Source organism: Drosophila gunungcola, assembly GCF_025200985.1.
Source record: "Drosophila gunungcola strain Sukarami chromosome 2R unlocalized genomic scaffold, Dgunungcola_SK_2 000006F, whole genome shotgun sequence".
Taxonomy (NCBI): domain Eukaryota; kingdom Metazoa; phylum Arthropoda; class Insecta; order Diptera; family Drosophilidae; genus Drosophila; species Drosophila gunungcola.
The window spans coordinates 1,034,100-1,049,193 of NW_026453168.1; the positions used below are offsets into that span (position 1 = coordinate 1,034,100).

A 15,094-nucleotide genomic window follows, 5' to 3' on the forward strand; every position below is an offset into this window, starting at 1 on the left:
TGGCCAAATATTTGTCACAATAAAAAGCACCGGGCACCCACCTCCACGTCTATGGATCCATCATATATACACACTTTTATATATATACGAATTGGATATATCGAATATAAAAAGCGACGATGTCAAGGCGCTGCCAAGACGCAAACTGCAATGCTAAGGAGGAAAAACGCTCCGCTCAGGCGGCGGAAAAGCGATTAGAAAGCTTTTCGATTTGCGCACATAATTTCGGAAAAAATAACAGAATTTGTATCTGAAATTGGCATGCAAATGCAAAAGGGAGGCGAGTGCAGACAGATACTGGCACGTGTGCGCTTCTATCTATTAGATACATTATGTGCTGTCGATCATTTGCACTGGAAATATTTCTTTTGGAAAATTTCTACAAATTTCGCTTTAAATAAACAAATGTTCCATTTACCTGCAACGAGAAGAAAAGAGAAAAAACATTTATTAGTATATCAAGTCGGAGTAAATTCAGTTAACTAATGATAATGATGATGGACCACTTTGATTCGGCCAGCGGCAATTCATAAATTGATAATTGGCGCTCGCTTTGAAGTAGAAATTGTGGAAGGGGGAGGTAAAGGGGCGATCCAACGACCAATGACCAATGGGCAACAATGAAACTTACGATTTCTAATCGGTCGTTTGCCCCCGAATAAAAATAGATGAAAAAAACATAACATACACAGAAGCGAACCTGCTATTTAAGCTCCAGCATTAGGGGTATTCAGCGGGGCAGGAAACACCGAAGCGTTTGCCACACGCACATGAAATCAAACCGAAAACAAGGTCGCCAGCTATATAAACTCCACGGGCACACATCAACATAAACATACATCAGCCCATGATATACCCTTGGCCGATCCGATGCTTTTTCACTTGATCGGCCCACGCACGTCCACAAAACACATGTGTAGACGGGGGGATATATTTGCTTTTATTTTTGTTTTTGTGGTTCAAGTAAGCGATTTAATTTTCGCACTCTACATAGGAAAGGTACAGATCGTGCGTTTATGGAGATGGGGAATGGCAAATACTCTTCAATTTGGAAGCAAGTAAACAAATTTATCTTTTATAAATTTATAAATTTAATGATGAAGGTAAAAAATAAAAACAGACAAAAACGACATTTCACTAAAAATTATAATGATAAAATGGTCAATAAAATTTTATGTATATTATTATTAATATGCACTCAAACTAAATGTACCCCGAACACATTTTATATTATATAAAAGACAATAATTACAAACACAAACACTAAACAAATTTCAATATCTTTTTGACACTAATGTAGCGATTTTTTATTACCAGTATAATAAATGAGTGCTCAATAAAAAATTCATGCTTGCAAATTGCAAAAATATTATATCCCAAAGGATGTTGTAAAAATATCCAAAGCTTTAATTATTAACATGTTTATGAGTAGTAAAAAATCCGTTTCACTTTCCAATCCAATCCTAATTATGTTACCCGCTCCATCGAAATAAGGTGCCAAACAAAAAACAAATTACTTGACCATTTATGAGCAGAAGACTGCTTAACAGTATTAACAGGTACAAACGAGATTTGTTATTATTGTTTCAGTTTTGTATATTTTGGTCAAACGCCTAAGCAGTCTGTAATCGATTTTGGTGTGAGATTTTACAATACGAAACCCCAATGCCAGTGGAATTTAATTGGAAGTGAGATTTTTTCAAGTGTCAATAATCAATTTTCCAAAAACGTTTAAAGCAAGCACAGCTCATTATGGCATATGTATGTGCTGTTTATGTGGTGCTGATGAATTTGTTTAGTTTAGTTGACAACTGAAGCTGTCAACGCTTCTGGTTTTGTATTTAATTTTTTTAAATTTGTAATCCGAGTTCGACCCAATATGGAACATGACAAAAAAGGGGGAGGTGGGGTGGGCTGGAGAGGGGTTTTGACCCAGTCGCATTGCATTAAGGCAAAGCCATAGAAAGGCATCGACGACTGTGACAACAATACTAAAAACAACGAAAATTTTCATTTTTCTTCAACGCTTCTTTTTCTTAACGATTTTTTGCTTATTCAGCACATGCAACAAGTGAATTTGGGTTAAGCCGCGGTAGCTTAAGTACCGTAAAAAAAAAATAAAACCAGCGAAAGAGACGCGACGATAAAGAGAGGGTGAAAGAGAGGACGAGGTGGCCGCTACCAAATTGTGGCAAAATTAGAACAAAATGCTGGCTCGCTTGAAACTGAAAATCGATTTTCGACTGGTCTCGAATTTTAATTGATTGTCACTTGGATTTTCACTTTTTACGAAGCGATTGGCAGCCAAACGAAATATAAAAGTAAAAGAGAAATGGAATTTCACCCAAGCGCCGTTTTGTGTATCTGAATCGGTTTCTGTATCTGTGGCTTTTATCTTTCGCCTTTTGTCTTAATTATTAACTAGAAATCCGCTGAAGCCGACGAAGAAGCCGTAAAATAAATGGTCCAAATCGCGTAGATTCGTTTAACAACTTACACTCAGCTAGAAATCGGCTAATCCCATTGCGTTTATGTGTATAACTTTATCTGCTGGATTCGTATCTGTATCTGCACTCGCGTGGCGTGGGCGTGCCTCTCGAAAATAAGGACATTGACATGGCCAAAACGCATTTGTGCGTCATCCGTTGGGAAAACATATATAATTATTTTGGCACCCCCGTACGTTGCCAGAAATTCGAAAATCACCAGGTATAAAGGCTTTTGCTTTAGCTTCCCAATTTATGCAATTCGCTTCTGCTGCACGCCGCTACTTTCACACACAAACAATAACAAACGAACCAGGCGAAAGAGCCACCAAACCGAGCAAAGCAGCGACCCAACGACACAACCGGCTTATTCAAAGTCCGCGAGCGAACTGAAGAAACGCACACAAACCCAAAGCCCGCAGCTCCAAGCCGAGAGTGGAAAATTTGTAAGAGAGATAGTGTGAGAGAGCGGCTTGATAATGTGGCAGAGAGCTGCAGCCACAGCCGCTAAAGGGTGATTTAGTAAGTGAGCGCCAGAGATCGATCGCCAGTCAGAAACAAGAAAGTACGCTCAAGTTCTAGATATCACAAAATAAAATTTGAAATTCGAGATCTGAAGAGCTATAAAGTTTCTAAATTTTATTCTAAACTGAGATAAACCTTTCTGTTCTGAAACGAGTTTATAATTTTCTTATAGCCACCAACAACCCAAATTTCATATCAATCGTACCAATATTATGTACATATATAGTTTTTTACACTTAAAGTAAAATCAAGATTTGAATTTCAATTGACCAATATTAATCCAACATAAAAATAATAATTATTTTTGCTTCAATGTTACACTTTTTTTCCCAGTGTACCATAATAAATCGATGCTCCAAAAAAAAAGAGTAAGTAGAAAGGAGAGGCAGAGCTCCGAAGAGAGTGCGCAACTCAAGTTTGTTAATTGGCTCCGCTCAGATTATATTCAATTTCCTCTTGGCTTTATCCCCCCACTCCTCTTTCCATCTGTTCTTAACTCTCCCATTGTGCTAGATCTGGGAATTGTACAGCTATGTTTGATTAACATTTGAGAGAGATCCCCTCACTTCCCTCTCAAAATGAAAGAATAAGCTCTCTGCATCTCCGATTTTGTGACTATTATGAAACTGTCACACATTTTAGTTGCCCACGACTTTTGTTTATGGTTTATTCAGAAGAATATGCCAAGAGATAAGCCAAGTGTTGTCATTTGCATAAGCACCGAAAATAGCTGGAAAATGTGGAAAATGGGCGAATGAGTGGAAACGGGAAAATTTACATGGCTCAGCATGGCGCCGCTTCAATTAGAAAAAAATTCTTTGCCCAAGGCTTTCTCCACACTAGAGAAATTCTTTCACCCAAGGCTTCCATTTTTCTGGAACTAACCATCCGAAACGGGATTGTGTTTAACTCATTTTAATGGCCTTTTTGCGAATAGCTGGATTAACAAAATACTTAGAAAAATAAATTATAATTGCTCATTAAACCGCTGTATATAATTACTACCTCACAACATACACATGCACCGTGCACAAAATATAACTTAACAAAGATTTTTATAATTTTAAAAATCGGCTGTCAATAAGTTTTTGATAGTCTTATTTTTGACTCGTTTTTTTTATAAAACGAGTTAAAGTTCCTCCACCTGAGACCAAAATTGAGGCCCACAACCATTACAAAAAAAATGCTCAAGAAGCCCCTCAAATGAGTGACTAATTAGATATCCACACCCAAGGGGGAGCCCCTCCTTTTAGCCCAATCCGCCAACCTTTAAAGCGGCCCTGACTCATCCGCCTGACCTATTGAATGACTTTATCAAAGGGATTCCGAATCGATACGGGTTGGTTGGTTGGTTTGGGTGTGTTTATTTCCCGATACTAGACGCATCGGGAAAACGGAAATTGCAAAACTCGAAACCGGATGTCGGATGTGCAGCCAAAACGAAAAAACCGCAAGCCAAAAAAGAAAATATGGCCAATGCCAAGTGCAGCGACTGATAAGCGCTTCGCTCGCTCGGAAAAGCGAAAACGAAAAGCGGCAATTAAACCGAAAACCGTCGAATGCGTCATGCCAGCCGCCCAGCCCACGTCGATCCGAGATCCCAGAGGTTGACAAACCCAAGACCCAAAACAACGAACACCGAATCAAAACACTGTATAGAGTGCCACGCACTCCGTTCGAAAACAGCGCCCAAAAACTTGCCCAGCCGACAAACCAAGTCAGCCAGTTTCATCATAATTACACGCCCCTCTTCCAGCTCCTTTCCTTAAAGCCTAAAAAAAAAAGGAAAAGTGTCAAAGCTGTATGCGATTAAGATGAACTTCATATACCCTCAATAAAATTAAATGGTTCTGTGGGCTTAACAGTGGTTTTTGATGATTTTATAAAATACATAAGAAATCGATTGATTTAAAAATCTTTAATTCTGAAAATATGTGCACATAATTTTCATAAAATTATTTGAGTTTTATGATCTTGCAATAGTAATGATTAATATTTGAATAGTCCTAAAAAAATATGATATATAATCTACTTCAACCTTCTTAAAATTTCTCAACAAAAGTAAGAGTATAAAAAATTACCCTTAAAAAGTTACACAAGCCCCGCAAACCTTTTTGGTTAGATTAAAAATAATATGGAAATGGAAATGGATTTTTCGGGAAAGCTAGCCGCATTCAGGCGGAAAATGAGTGGCTGTCAATTATGTCATTATTAAAGGAAACGTAGTTAAGAACAATGCGAAAACGAAACACTCGTGTTACATGGCAAACGAAAGCCAAGTTAAGATCTGAGTGGATATGCAGATTGTCTGAGGTCTTAGCCGTGGCTGTTGCAGATGAATCTGCAGTCGTAGATGTCTCTGGTTCGGTATCTTTAGGAGATTGTGCTGTTCGGGCCGTGCGATTGTTTGGGCGCTGTCACGTAACGAAAGGGAAAACTCGGGCTGTCTCTTGGCTTTAACTCTGTGTCTCAGTTTTGTTGTCGCGTCGATGCGGCTGTGGGAAGTCATGGTTGTCGTCTGCAACAGCAACATGCAGCAACAAGTACAACGAAAACAGGGAACGTACAGTAGAGCTTCTGTTAAACAAATTACCTTACATAGAAATAAAGATGACGAGAACAAAAAATGCATAACATAAACATGAATGTTATGAATTTAATACATTCATTTTGTTAATTTAATTATCTTAATAAATATTATAAAAGCGTCATAGACTAACAACTTTTGCAATAAACCGAAACATTAAAAAATACTTTGCTAAAATGGTTAAGTTTAAGTTTATATTTACTTGTTTTAGCCTTTTTCAAATATTGAGATAAATAATTCAAAAATATATTTTAATTGGTTTCAACATATTCCAGTTAGTCTTACCCTGTGTCTTCAAATAAAATATTATAAAAACAGTTTAAAAGTAGTTGAAAGTCTGTGAAAAGAATTACAAACCACAAAGATAAAGAAGTTGGCCTGTAACCTGCCACAATGACACAGGGCAGCGCCAACAATGGCTGCCAAGAAGAATCATTTGTGGCCAAAAGGGGGTGGGGTGCAGATAGGGAAACGAGGGAAAAACAGGGAAAGGGCCCACAGTGTCGGCCAACGTCAAAGAGGAAGGTGCCCTCTCCCCTGAAAAGTTCCAACTGGCTGGCTTTAAGACATCTTTCGAAGGGTGTCGACTCTCATTTGCATCTCCCACAACAACGAGTTCAAAGAATAAACCAGTCCTAGTTGAAAACCTTTTATCACCGAAATCCAAAAGCCCGGCCAACCCAATTAATATATCTAAGTTTTGCGCTAGGGTTAAAAAAGTTCAAGAATGTGTATTACAGTTACATTTCAGTGGGAAATCTCATGTGTCGAAGAGCATTTGATGGAAAAACTCAGGTGAGGAACAGCAGCAACAGCTCTAACTAATTGCATTAAGAGCTCACAGGTGCAACTGCAATAGCGATAAAACTAAAAAAAAAATCAGAGCAATTCCCACAGAATCGGCGAGGCATTAGCCGGGCACACGTAATGTGATTAACATGGATTTCACACCAACACTAGTCAGCGGATAACTGATGAGTAAGCTTAGTTTAGTACCTATACCTATCGCTGGGATAAGAACTATCGCAGAAAAATTTGTTCTCAAAATAGAGTAGCTGAAATAAACTACACAAAAAACCTCAAGAACTGAAACAACAATTAATATATAAATAAACGATGATTCAATGTACTTCATAAATTTGTTTGAGATATTCATTTTATTACCAATTAATAATTAAAAATGCTTAAAAGCGTTTCAATTATTTAATTTTTTACATTTATTTTTAAGCTTAAACCTAAAAAATAAAAAAATATTGAAAACGTGCAGAAAATCTTAAGGGATTACAATAAACAATTTCTTTTTAAATGCATCCATTCTTAAAAAAAAAATTTTTAAATTAAGTATTTTAATTTTAATAAGGGTCAACAACCGGAATTATAAACTGCATAAGAACTGGACTATTTAATATTAAATATTATTAATATTTAAATTAACACAAGAATAAGTAAATATTATCATTTGAATTTATACCGCCCCTTTTCCTGTTATTACCATTATCCAAGCCACATTTCCCGTTTGTCTAAAAATTATTTACTCATCTCTAAAACTGGAAGCTTTTGCAGTATTGTTGTATGTTGTTCGTGGCTGGTTGTTGCTGCTGCATTCAATCAACGAACAACGGCATTTTGAGAGCAGCGCCTGAGGCTTTAGCTTCGGCGTCAAACTCAGCGGTCAACAACACTTGCAGCGATCGAAAAAAAAAGGTATAGTAAAGAGCAACAACACCAACAACGGAGGCTGTTTGAGGAAGCCAGCTTAGAGTGGGAAAATTGGCAGAGAGCGGCACTCAAAAGTGAGAGAGTGTGCGAGAAGATAAGAGGGAAAGAGGGAGAGCGCATTGCAGGTGTTTGCCAAACAATTGCACTTAAGCTTGGCACGCTTTTCTCCTCTCTCTTTCTCTCTGCACCAATGTTTCTTCACTGAAATAAAATGCAGATCTCCTTTTTAACAGAGTAAATTAAAGCTACATTTACCATCAATATAAATAATAAAAAAATTGATAACCTAATGAAAGTTAGAGTTTTCAATAACTGAAATACATTTGCGTGTTTTGCCTGATTGTAAATTTAATTTAATATTGTTCGAGTTTTCTTTGCAATTAACTTTCTTTTTTTGGTATTATAGTTAAAGCACCATTAAATTTTTTTATTTGGTTTTATATTTGGAATGTATCTATCGTATGCTTAAAATGCTTTCAACTTAAATTTGAAGTCGTAATATAAAATCGATACAATCCCTTTAATATTTGCAGTGTGTCTATGAACCCTGTCTCCATTTCTTTCTCACTCGCATATGCACAAATGGCATGTCTCTGTTATGCTATTAACATGCTGTTAATTTGATTGAAAAATGCTTTATGGCAATAGCCGCAGTCCCAGTGGCGGCCCATAGCTTTTGTTTTTGTTTGCCATTTGTTCGTTTTTGGTCGAGTGAAAGTGAAAATTACGAAAATTATACAGAAATCAATGTTACCGCAGCAGCCGTCGCAGGCGAAGAAAATTGGATGTAAATGAAGGGGTGGGCAGCCGCGGCAAAGACAACCAAAACGAGCAAACAAACAACTAAAGCCAGCTGTTTGACGGCTGCACGTGCAATGGTTGCTGCTGCCATAGAAATCGCAACTGCAACTCCAAGTGGAGCCAGCGATAGTGGCAAGTTCAAGTCGCTGGCAGAAGGTGCACCATAGCACCACATTCCTGATGTCAAACCAGACAAGTTCTACTTCTGCAACTAGTTTCTGCATTTGTTGTGGTTCTTGCCACTTCCTCCTTTCATTCCCTCTTTGGAGCACATCATTTGCAAGCCAAACGAGCAACCTGGCTAACTAACGTTGTCCCAATTTCGAGAATCCACTGTAATTGGGGACACCTGCATGCGCCGAAATCGAGTTTTCCACTTTTTCGAGTTCAAGGCGAAAACCCGTTCGCCGAGCCAAATGTGAGGCAACCGAAATGGGACAAAACTTTGTTAAAATATAGTTCAACCTTAGAATCTCAACTTGTACCTTTCCATAGGAAAACTCTTCATTTACTTGACATCAAATATTTTGTCAAGCTACGAAGACAAGCCCGTAAACCGTTGACTTAAATGCAATATCATTAACAAAAACTCAGCCATTTTATAGATTTCTAAGGGCACTTTCGATTAACGCTTCCGCGGGCTTGGCTTTGTTTGCCTCCCACCTGTTGTTGCAGCCACATAAACAAGGCTTCAATCCAATCAGGCGACCACCTCGAGACCACCACAATTCATATCGATCTGGGGAAAAAAGGACTGGAGCAACAGCTTCAACTGTAGCACAAAGCCAGCGCAATAATTTGCGCAATTGAACTCATCAATTGCAGCAATTAAATGTGCCCACGGCGGGAGGAAATGGAAGGGGGTGGGATATACAGACAATAACGAGCTATGAATTATCTTAGTCAAATGCGGAGAGGGGCAAATGGATGTGATATAACGCCAGCAAACAACGAAAACTAAAGTCCAGCGACAGACAGCAAGTTAATTAAATGATTTTCAATGCCCGTCGACCCCGCGGAACACTTTCTTTTGCCTCTCGGGAAAATTGAAGAAAAACTAATGGAAATAAAATTTCCATTTGAACGCTTGACTAGCAGCAATGAATATATTTTGCAACATTTAATTGCTCAATTTATGTAAGCAAGCAAAGCAGCTCCGAGGGTCAAATTGATAACGAAACCATCAGCACAACAACTTGCTACAGCAATGGAAAACAAACAAAATAATCTGTAAAGCTTTGACTGAGAAAAGGAAACCTTTTCGCTTGATGAGAGGGGGGAAGAAAGTGGAAAAGCGTTTTATTTTTACGCAAACTCAAGACTAAGTCGCATCATCGTTTAAATGAAATAAAACTTTTTTGCGCAGCTGAAATTTACATAAACAAATCACGACAAGTCGCAGTATGATACCTTATCAGCTTCCATCAGGCAAGCCAACGCCAACTTAATAGATACAAATTGAATTTAATGAAATGCATCCCAGGGTTGAGGAAAACTCGTGCAAAACAAATGTGCGGAAACAACCCGAAGAATCAGAGGAAAATTGAAACTGTAAACAAGACGGCGCACGAGTGGCAATTTAATTAAAGGAATTCACAGCAGTATCTACATCTTGTGTTGTATCTTTATCTGAGAGGCATTTCTATTTTGAAAAGATAAATAGAGGAAAATAGAATACGATTTAAAAATATAGCTTGGTCTTTTCTTAGATTCCGTTTACTTTAAAATTTAACATTTATGTATGTATTTATGAATTACATACATTAACATTTAATTGTTCATTTAATTGGTTTGCAAATTTCAGTGGTATAAAAAACCTTCCAGAGAAATCTGGACCTTGCATGGGAATACTAGTTGATGTTTGTAAATACACTTTGTATATTAAATTCTGAGATAAAAAATTCAACTTTAATTGGTGTACTTTGGCGGAATTATCTCTCAGTTGCAGGCACTTTGAGGGATGCAGTCGGAGCCAAAGGTAAACAACAGACCAGCGAAAACAACATGCGGACCTCTTATTCCCCTTCCCTCGTACTCTGTTGTGTGGCCCTTTGTTTGTTCTGACAGCCTGTCAGTGGCCAAGATGTGGCCACACAATAATACGTGAGATGGCCCAGGAGGAGATGTTAAGGCTGAGAGGCAGGGACACGTGACACTTGATGGGCTAACCGCCATTCCACACAAACTGTTTGCCTAACATTCCGCATGCATGGCAAGTGTGTTTGTCGAGGCCTTTTGCCCATTGCAAATTTGTTAAACAAATCAACAATGCTTGAAACCAAACTCAAAACACTCAAGGGACAGTAGGCTAGATTTTCCAAAAGTCTAGCACATTCTTGTGTTATTAAAGGAGAACAATTAATGCCTTTTGCAAAAGTTTGTTTGATTTTAATTCCGCATTACATTTGCAAATAAACTAAAACTACAATACCTCATTCTGATTAGTAGTCTTATTTGAGAAATAAGAAATATTAATAAAATACTCGTATTATAGATTTAACACATACTTAACACAGTAATTCCTTGCAAACTTGTTGAATAAAACAGTCCAGGATTTTGTAGGTTTTTTATTTTCCATGCCAACTGGCTGACCCTGTTCTGCCGAGCAGCTATAGAACAACGCCAAGATGGCTCAAATCGAAACCGAAACCGGTTTTTGGTTTTCAGTCTGAAAGAAGCGAACCTGCGGGCAGATTGCGTCTCGTCTTTAACTCTCAGGTGCACCGCCGTAAATGGCAAAAGTATGTAAGTAGGAGCTGCCGTTGCTCCTTCTTCAGGAATCTGGTTTTCTGGCTAAACACCGAGTGTGACTTACATTGGACTTATACATTTTCGAGGGGGTTTGCACTTCCAAAAGCCCTGCTCAAAAAGATTTATCATTGAAAATAGCATAAAAGGTTTGGTGAATGGTCTACGAAATTAACTTAATGGGTCAGTCCTGAATGATTTCTCTGAGTCATTGACTACGTGATGGATGCTGCCGCTTCTCCTGATTAAAGAACAGAAGCACAGAAGATGCATATAGAACTTATAAAGTCCGATAAGCACTTTCTGAGATAAGGCGGCGTTGCATCGACCAAAACAACTTGACAGAGTGTTCTATTTATAAACTGCACAGTTAAATACCCTGTAATCAACTGATTGCTGGGCACCCAACTAATTGCAACCTTGCCGGTAATTGCACTACACTGAAATAAACACTATCAACAGAGCGTGATCTGAGATTTGAAAAATATGAAACGATTTTGAAAATAATGTTATCATAACCTGTTTAACTGTGTCGATTTACATCCAAGTGTCAAGAAATTTACATATTTTGAGTGCGTTCCAATTACCCAATAGGTATTAAAAGGTTCATAAAAATATTAACCGCTGGATGTCTATTTTTAGGCTGCGGGTCACGCACTTAAGGCAATTGCCACTTGGCGAGCGGAATGTGAATTTGAATGTGGAACGCGATTTGTGCACGCCAACTAACGAAAGTGATGTCATTTGCAGCCATTTGTTACTGTTTTCATTGGCACGGTTAGTATTCCTGGCCACTGGGGGCCCACAAATGCGAGCTCCAGGGATGACCCACAAGTGGCTTCCGTCAGCTGGAGCGGAAACTACCGGTGCGCAACAGGTGCATCAGAAAGAAGGGCACTTATACGCAGTTTAGAAATTGGCTCAAAGCGGAGATGAGTGTTACCTTTTCAGTTTGTCAAAAATTGAAAACTGACAATCACATATTAGTCATTTGCAGATTGTGATTCAATTGTAATTTTTATGTGCGTAGTTAAAAGTATGTTTTTAGAAAATGAAAAGTTAAAATTCGTTTTAGAGATGGACTGTATTTCCCGTTGGAATGTTCGCTGATCCCACACCCAAATCCACAATAGAGAGGGGGTGGGCGACAAAATGAGTGGGGGAAGTGGGGGATCTTGCTGATATGAAAAGTATTAAGCAACCGATTTGACCGGCAGACGCACACCCACACACACAAACTCACCTGATAATACGAATCCGACATGGTTTTTTTGGTTCGCCGCGTTGAATCACTCAATGCCCTTGCTTCTTGTTGTTGTTTTAGATGTTGGTTATTATTAATGTTGTTGCTGTTGTCTGAGTTTTTTTGGATGTCAGTTTTGTTGTTTTTGGCTTTTATTGGCGCCGCACACAAGCACACGCGTCACGTTTTGTTTACTTTCCTTTTGCGTTTTTTTGGAATTGTTTAGCACTTTAACACCTGATGCCGAACAGTATTTTCTTTATCTCTTTTATCGAGTGCGCTCTCATTTGATTTCCTGCGGCCGAAAAAAGCAACAAAATGAATAGAATTCAGTTGTTTTGGGCAGGGCAACACACAAACACACACAACAAACACACCAACAAGTGGCAGCGCCGAAAGGTGAGAGAGTGAGAGAGAGGGAGACAGAGCGTCTCATTTGCAATTGTTGCGAGCGAAACAAAAAGATGGGGTTTGCTCTTCTTCTTACCCCGCTCTCCCCATTTTTCCACCTTTGTTGTTGCTAAATAAATGCATATTCCAGAGACAATGGAACACAATTGAACGGTTCTTCCTTTTCTTTTTCTGTTCTGTTCTGCTCTTGCAATTCGGTTTATAAATAAGCTTTTCAGTGAGTGCGAGGGGGAGGGGTAATGCAGCGCAAGTGGCGGCAAAAAGAAGCAGATCGCGGAGCTAAAAAAAAGGAAGTGAAAGAGAGGGGCAGACGAAATACCGGTTGCCGTGTAATGGCCACATCCGCATTTAAATGCACCTTGAACTATTAGCACGGCCAAGTTTCTTTAAACAAACTTTTTCAGCACTCGCACTTACACACACTATGTTTTACAATTATCTCGGCATCTTCTTCATCTTTTTATCTTTTTATACAAATCTCAGGTTGTCTCGTTCACACACACATCCACTCAGTTCAGATCGAAAAATTCTTCTGCTGCTGCTGCGTTGTCTTCTCTCTTTTCTCTCGGTGTGTGGTTGTTGTTGTGTTGCCGTGCGTTGCGTTGACTCAATTCGCAATTAGACACTTAATAAACTATCACGCACTCAGTATTTTTAAATCATAACTTCTGGTTAACAGCCTGCATGCAATAAATAAACACAGCTTGTGCTTGTTTGTGTTTTTTTTATTTAAAACGCAAAAATACCCAACACACGGATGTTCGAGCACGGAACTAGAGTGACCGTAGCTAGATCGCTGCAGAACGGCAACAAATTCTAAAAAACATACTAAACGGGCTTAAAATATACTAATATCGATGACTTCGATAGTCAGAAAATAAATAAATATAAATTTTAAATTGTGTAGTTTACTTTGACGTAATGTATTTATATATATTAACTTTAAAACTTATGGTAGTAAAAAAAACATTTTTTTAAACGTATAGCATTGTTTATTTTTATTGTTTTCAGTCGGTCGTATTTGAAATTATTTATATTTCTAGTTTTGGTAGTATTGTTTCTTGGGTCTAAAGATCCTCCAATTGACTTTCAGGACCCACACAGGATACTTCCGGTGTCTTGCCAGAGATCCATAACAACCGCTAGCAAATAATACAAGGACCAAAAAGTATTTCAACTTAAACATATTTGTTTTATATTCAAAGCAGTAGAAACGAATAAGAGCAGCGCATGGGGGCATCTGTCATACGCTTCGGTCAGCGCTTATCAAAATCGTTTCAATGATATAAAATAAAAGACTACAATGTTGCTAAACGGCTGGCTTTTTGGGTAGGGATCCAAAAGCGGAGATGACAGTACCCTTTGTTCCCGTTACAGTGGTGGTTAGAGCAGGAAGAGTTGGCTTGACAACGGTGGACGAGGGCGCCGGCTGATCCCACTTAGATTTGCTGCAAGATCAAATCAAATAAAAAATTAATTTAAAGAGATTTTAACAGCCATCGCATGCTTACCGCTTTTTGGCCTCCTCCTCGACTTTCCTGGCCAAAGCTGTGGCCTGCTCCACCTTGTCCATGTCCTTGCGATCCTTCTGCCTCTTCACCATCTCCGTTTTCTGGACCGCCGCCAAGGACTCGTAGTAGGATTCCTCGCCCCACTGCAGGGGATCATAGATTTCTGGCGGATAGTTGGTACCAAACTCGTTGATGTCGCAGAAGCTGATCAGTTTGTCATAGATGCTGGGATTGCGGAACTCCTTGCGGTCCTGAATCACGCGATTCATGTCCATATTGGTCTGTCGCATCTTTGTGTACATCTTGGTGATCTTGGCCACCAACTCCGCGGACGGTTTGCCCTTGGGTTCCGGTGGCAGCTGGAACTTGTACTTGGCGTACTTGGGATCCTTTTCGTAGCTCTCGGCGCTACGTTCTTCCGCCGGAAATCCTCCCGATTCCTCGTCCACGTCCATTGGGGTGTCCCCGTCCTTGGAACCATTTCCCGCGCTGCTCTTCTCCTTGGTTTTGGGACTATCTCCGCTCTGGGAGTTGGAACTATCGCTCTCTTCGCCACTGCTGGACTCGTCTTCGCTGGAGGGCTCTGCGCGGTCCTCATCCTCGTCGGAAATCAAGGTGTCATCCTGGTAGCTCACCAATCTTCGAACTTTCTTAGCCCTCTTCTTTTTCTTCTCCTTGGATCGCTTCATTTCCCCATCCTGTTTGGTGGGCGTGGGCGAGGGACGTTTGGGGGGTATAATTACCTGTAATTTGGTAACTGGTGATTAGTATGCTGTTGTGTTGAAACATGTTTGTTTGGCACTCACCTGGGACGCCGTGGAATTCTGGGAATCCGGACTGGCGTCGCCTTCATTCTCGGAATCCGTGTACTGGGCGGTCAAGCTGGCCAGTGCGGCCATTTTACAGATTGCTTTTAAGCTTTAAGGGGCCTTCGAGTCCTTTGTTTTCTTTTTAATATTTGTTTAATGTTGTGCCAAATTGTTTTATTTTTCTTTTGGCTACAAAACAGGGCTGAGGGAAATAATTTCTGGTATTTTTCTGTGTAAGCAATGTGACCGTTTAA

General features: G+C 39.2%; 2 protein-coding genes across 8 annotated transcripts in view; both read right to left on the reverse strand.

The window, feature by feature from the left end:
* The window catches only part of LOC128255124 (serine/threonine-protein kinase N), a 35,021-nt gene extending 21,698 nt beyond the window's left edge, over positions 1-13,323 (reverse strand). For 4 of the 7 annotated variants that reach the window (XM_052984652.1, XM_052984650.1, XM_052984646.1 and 1 more), the window contains exon 1: positions 2,498-2,863. Coding sequence is in view for 2 of the 7 variants with exons in the window: in XM_052984643.1 (XP_052840603.1) it covers positions 12,110-12,130 (21 nt within the window). In the remaining 5 variants the exon portion in view is untranslated. Of the gene's footprint in view, positions 1-41; positions 128-2,497; positions 2,864-12,109; positions 12,405-13,165 lie in introns of those variants that run through there. The other 3 variants (XM_052984643.1, XM_052984644.1, XM_052984641.1) reach the window with 3 other exon arrangements.
* Positions 13,324-13,586: 263 nt separating this feature from the next.
* Positions 13,587-15,065, reverse strand: LOC128255126 (SAP30-binding protein). The gene is made up of 3 exons (XM_052984656.1): positions 14,838-15,065; positions 14,032-14,774; positions 13,587-13,968 (listed from the first exon to the last, which is right to left on the reverse strand). Exons 1-3 carry the CDS (start codon positions 14,928-14,930, stop codon positions 13,830-13,832), a joined length of 975 nt encoding a protein of 324 aa, XP_052840616.1. The 5' UTR covers positions 14,931-15,065; the 3' UTR covers positions 13,587-13,829.
* Between the last annotated feature and the right edge of the window lie 29 nt (positions 15,066-15,094).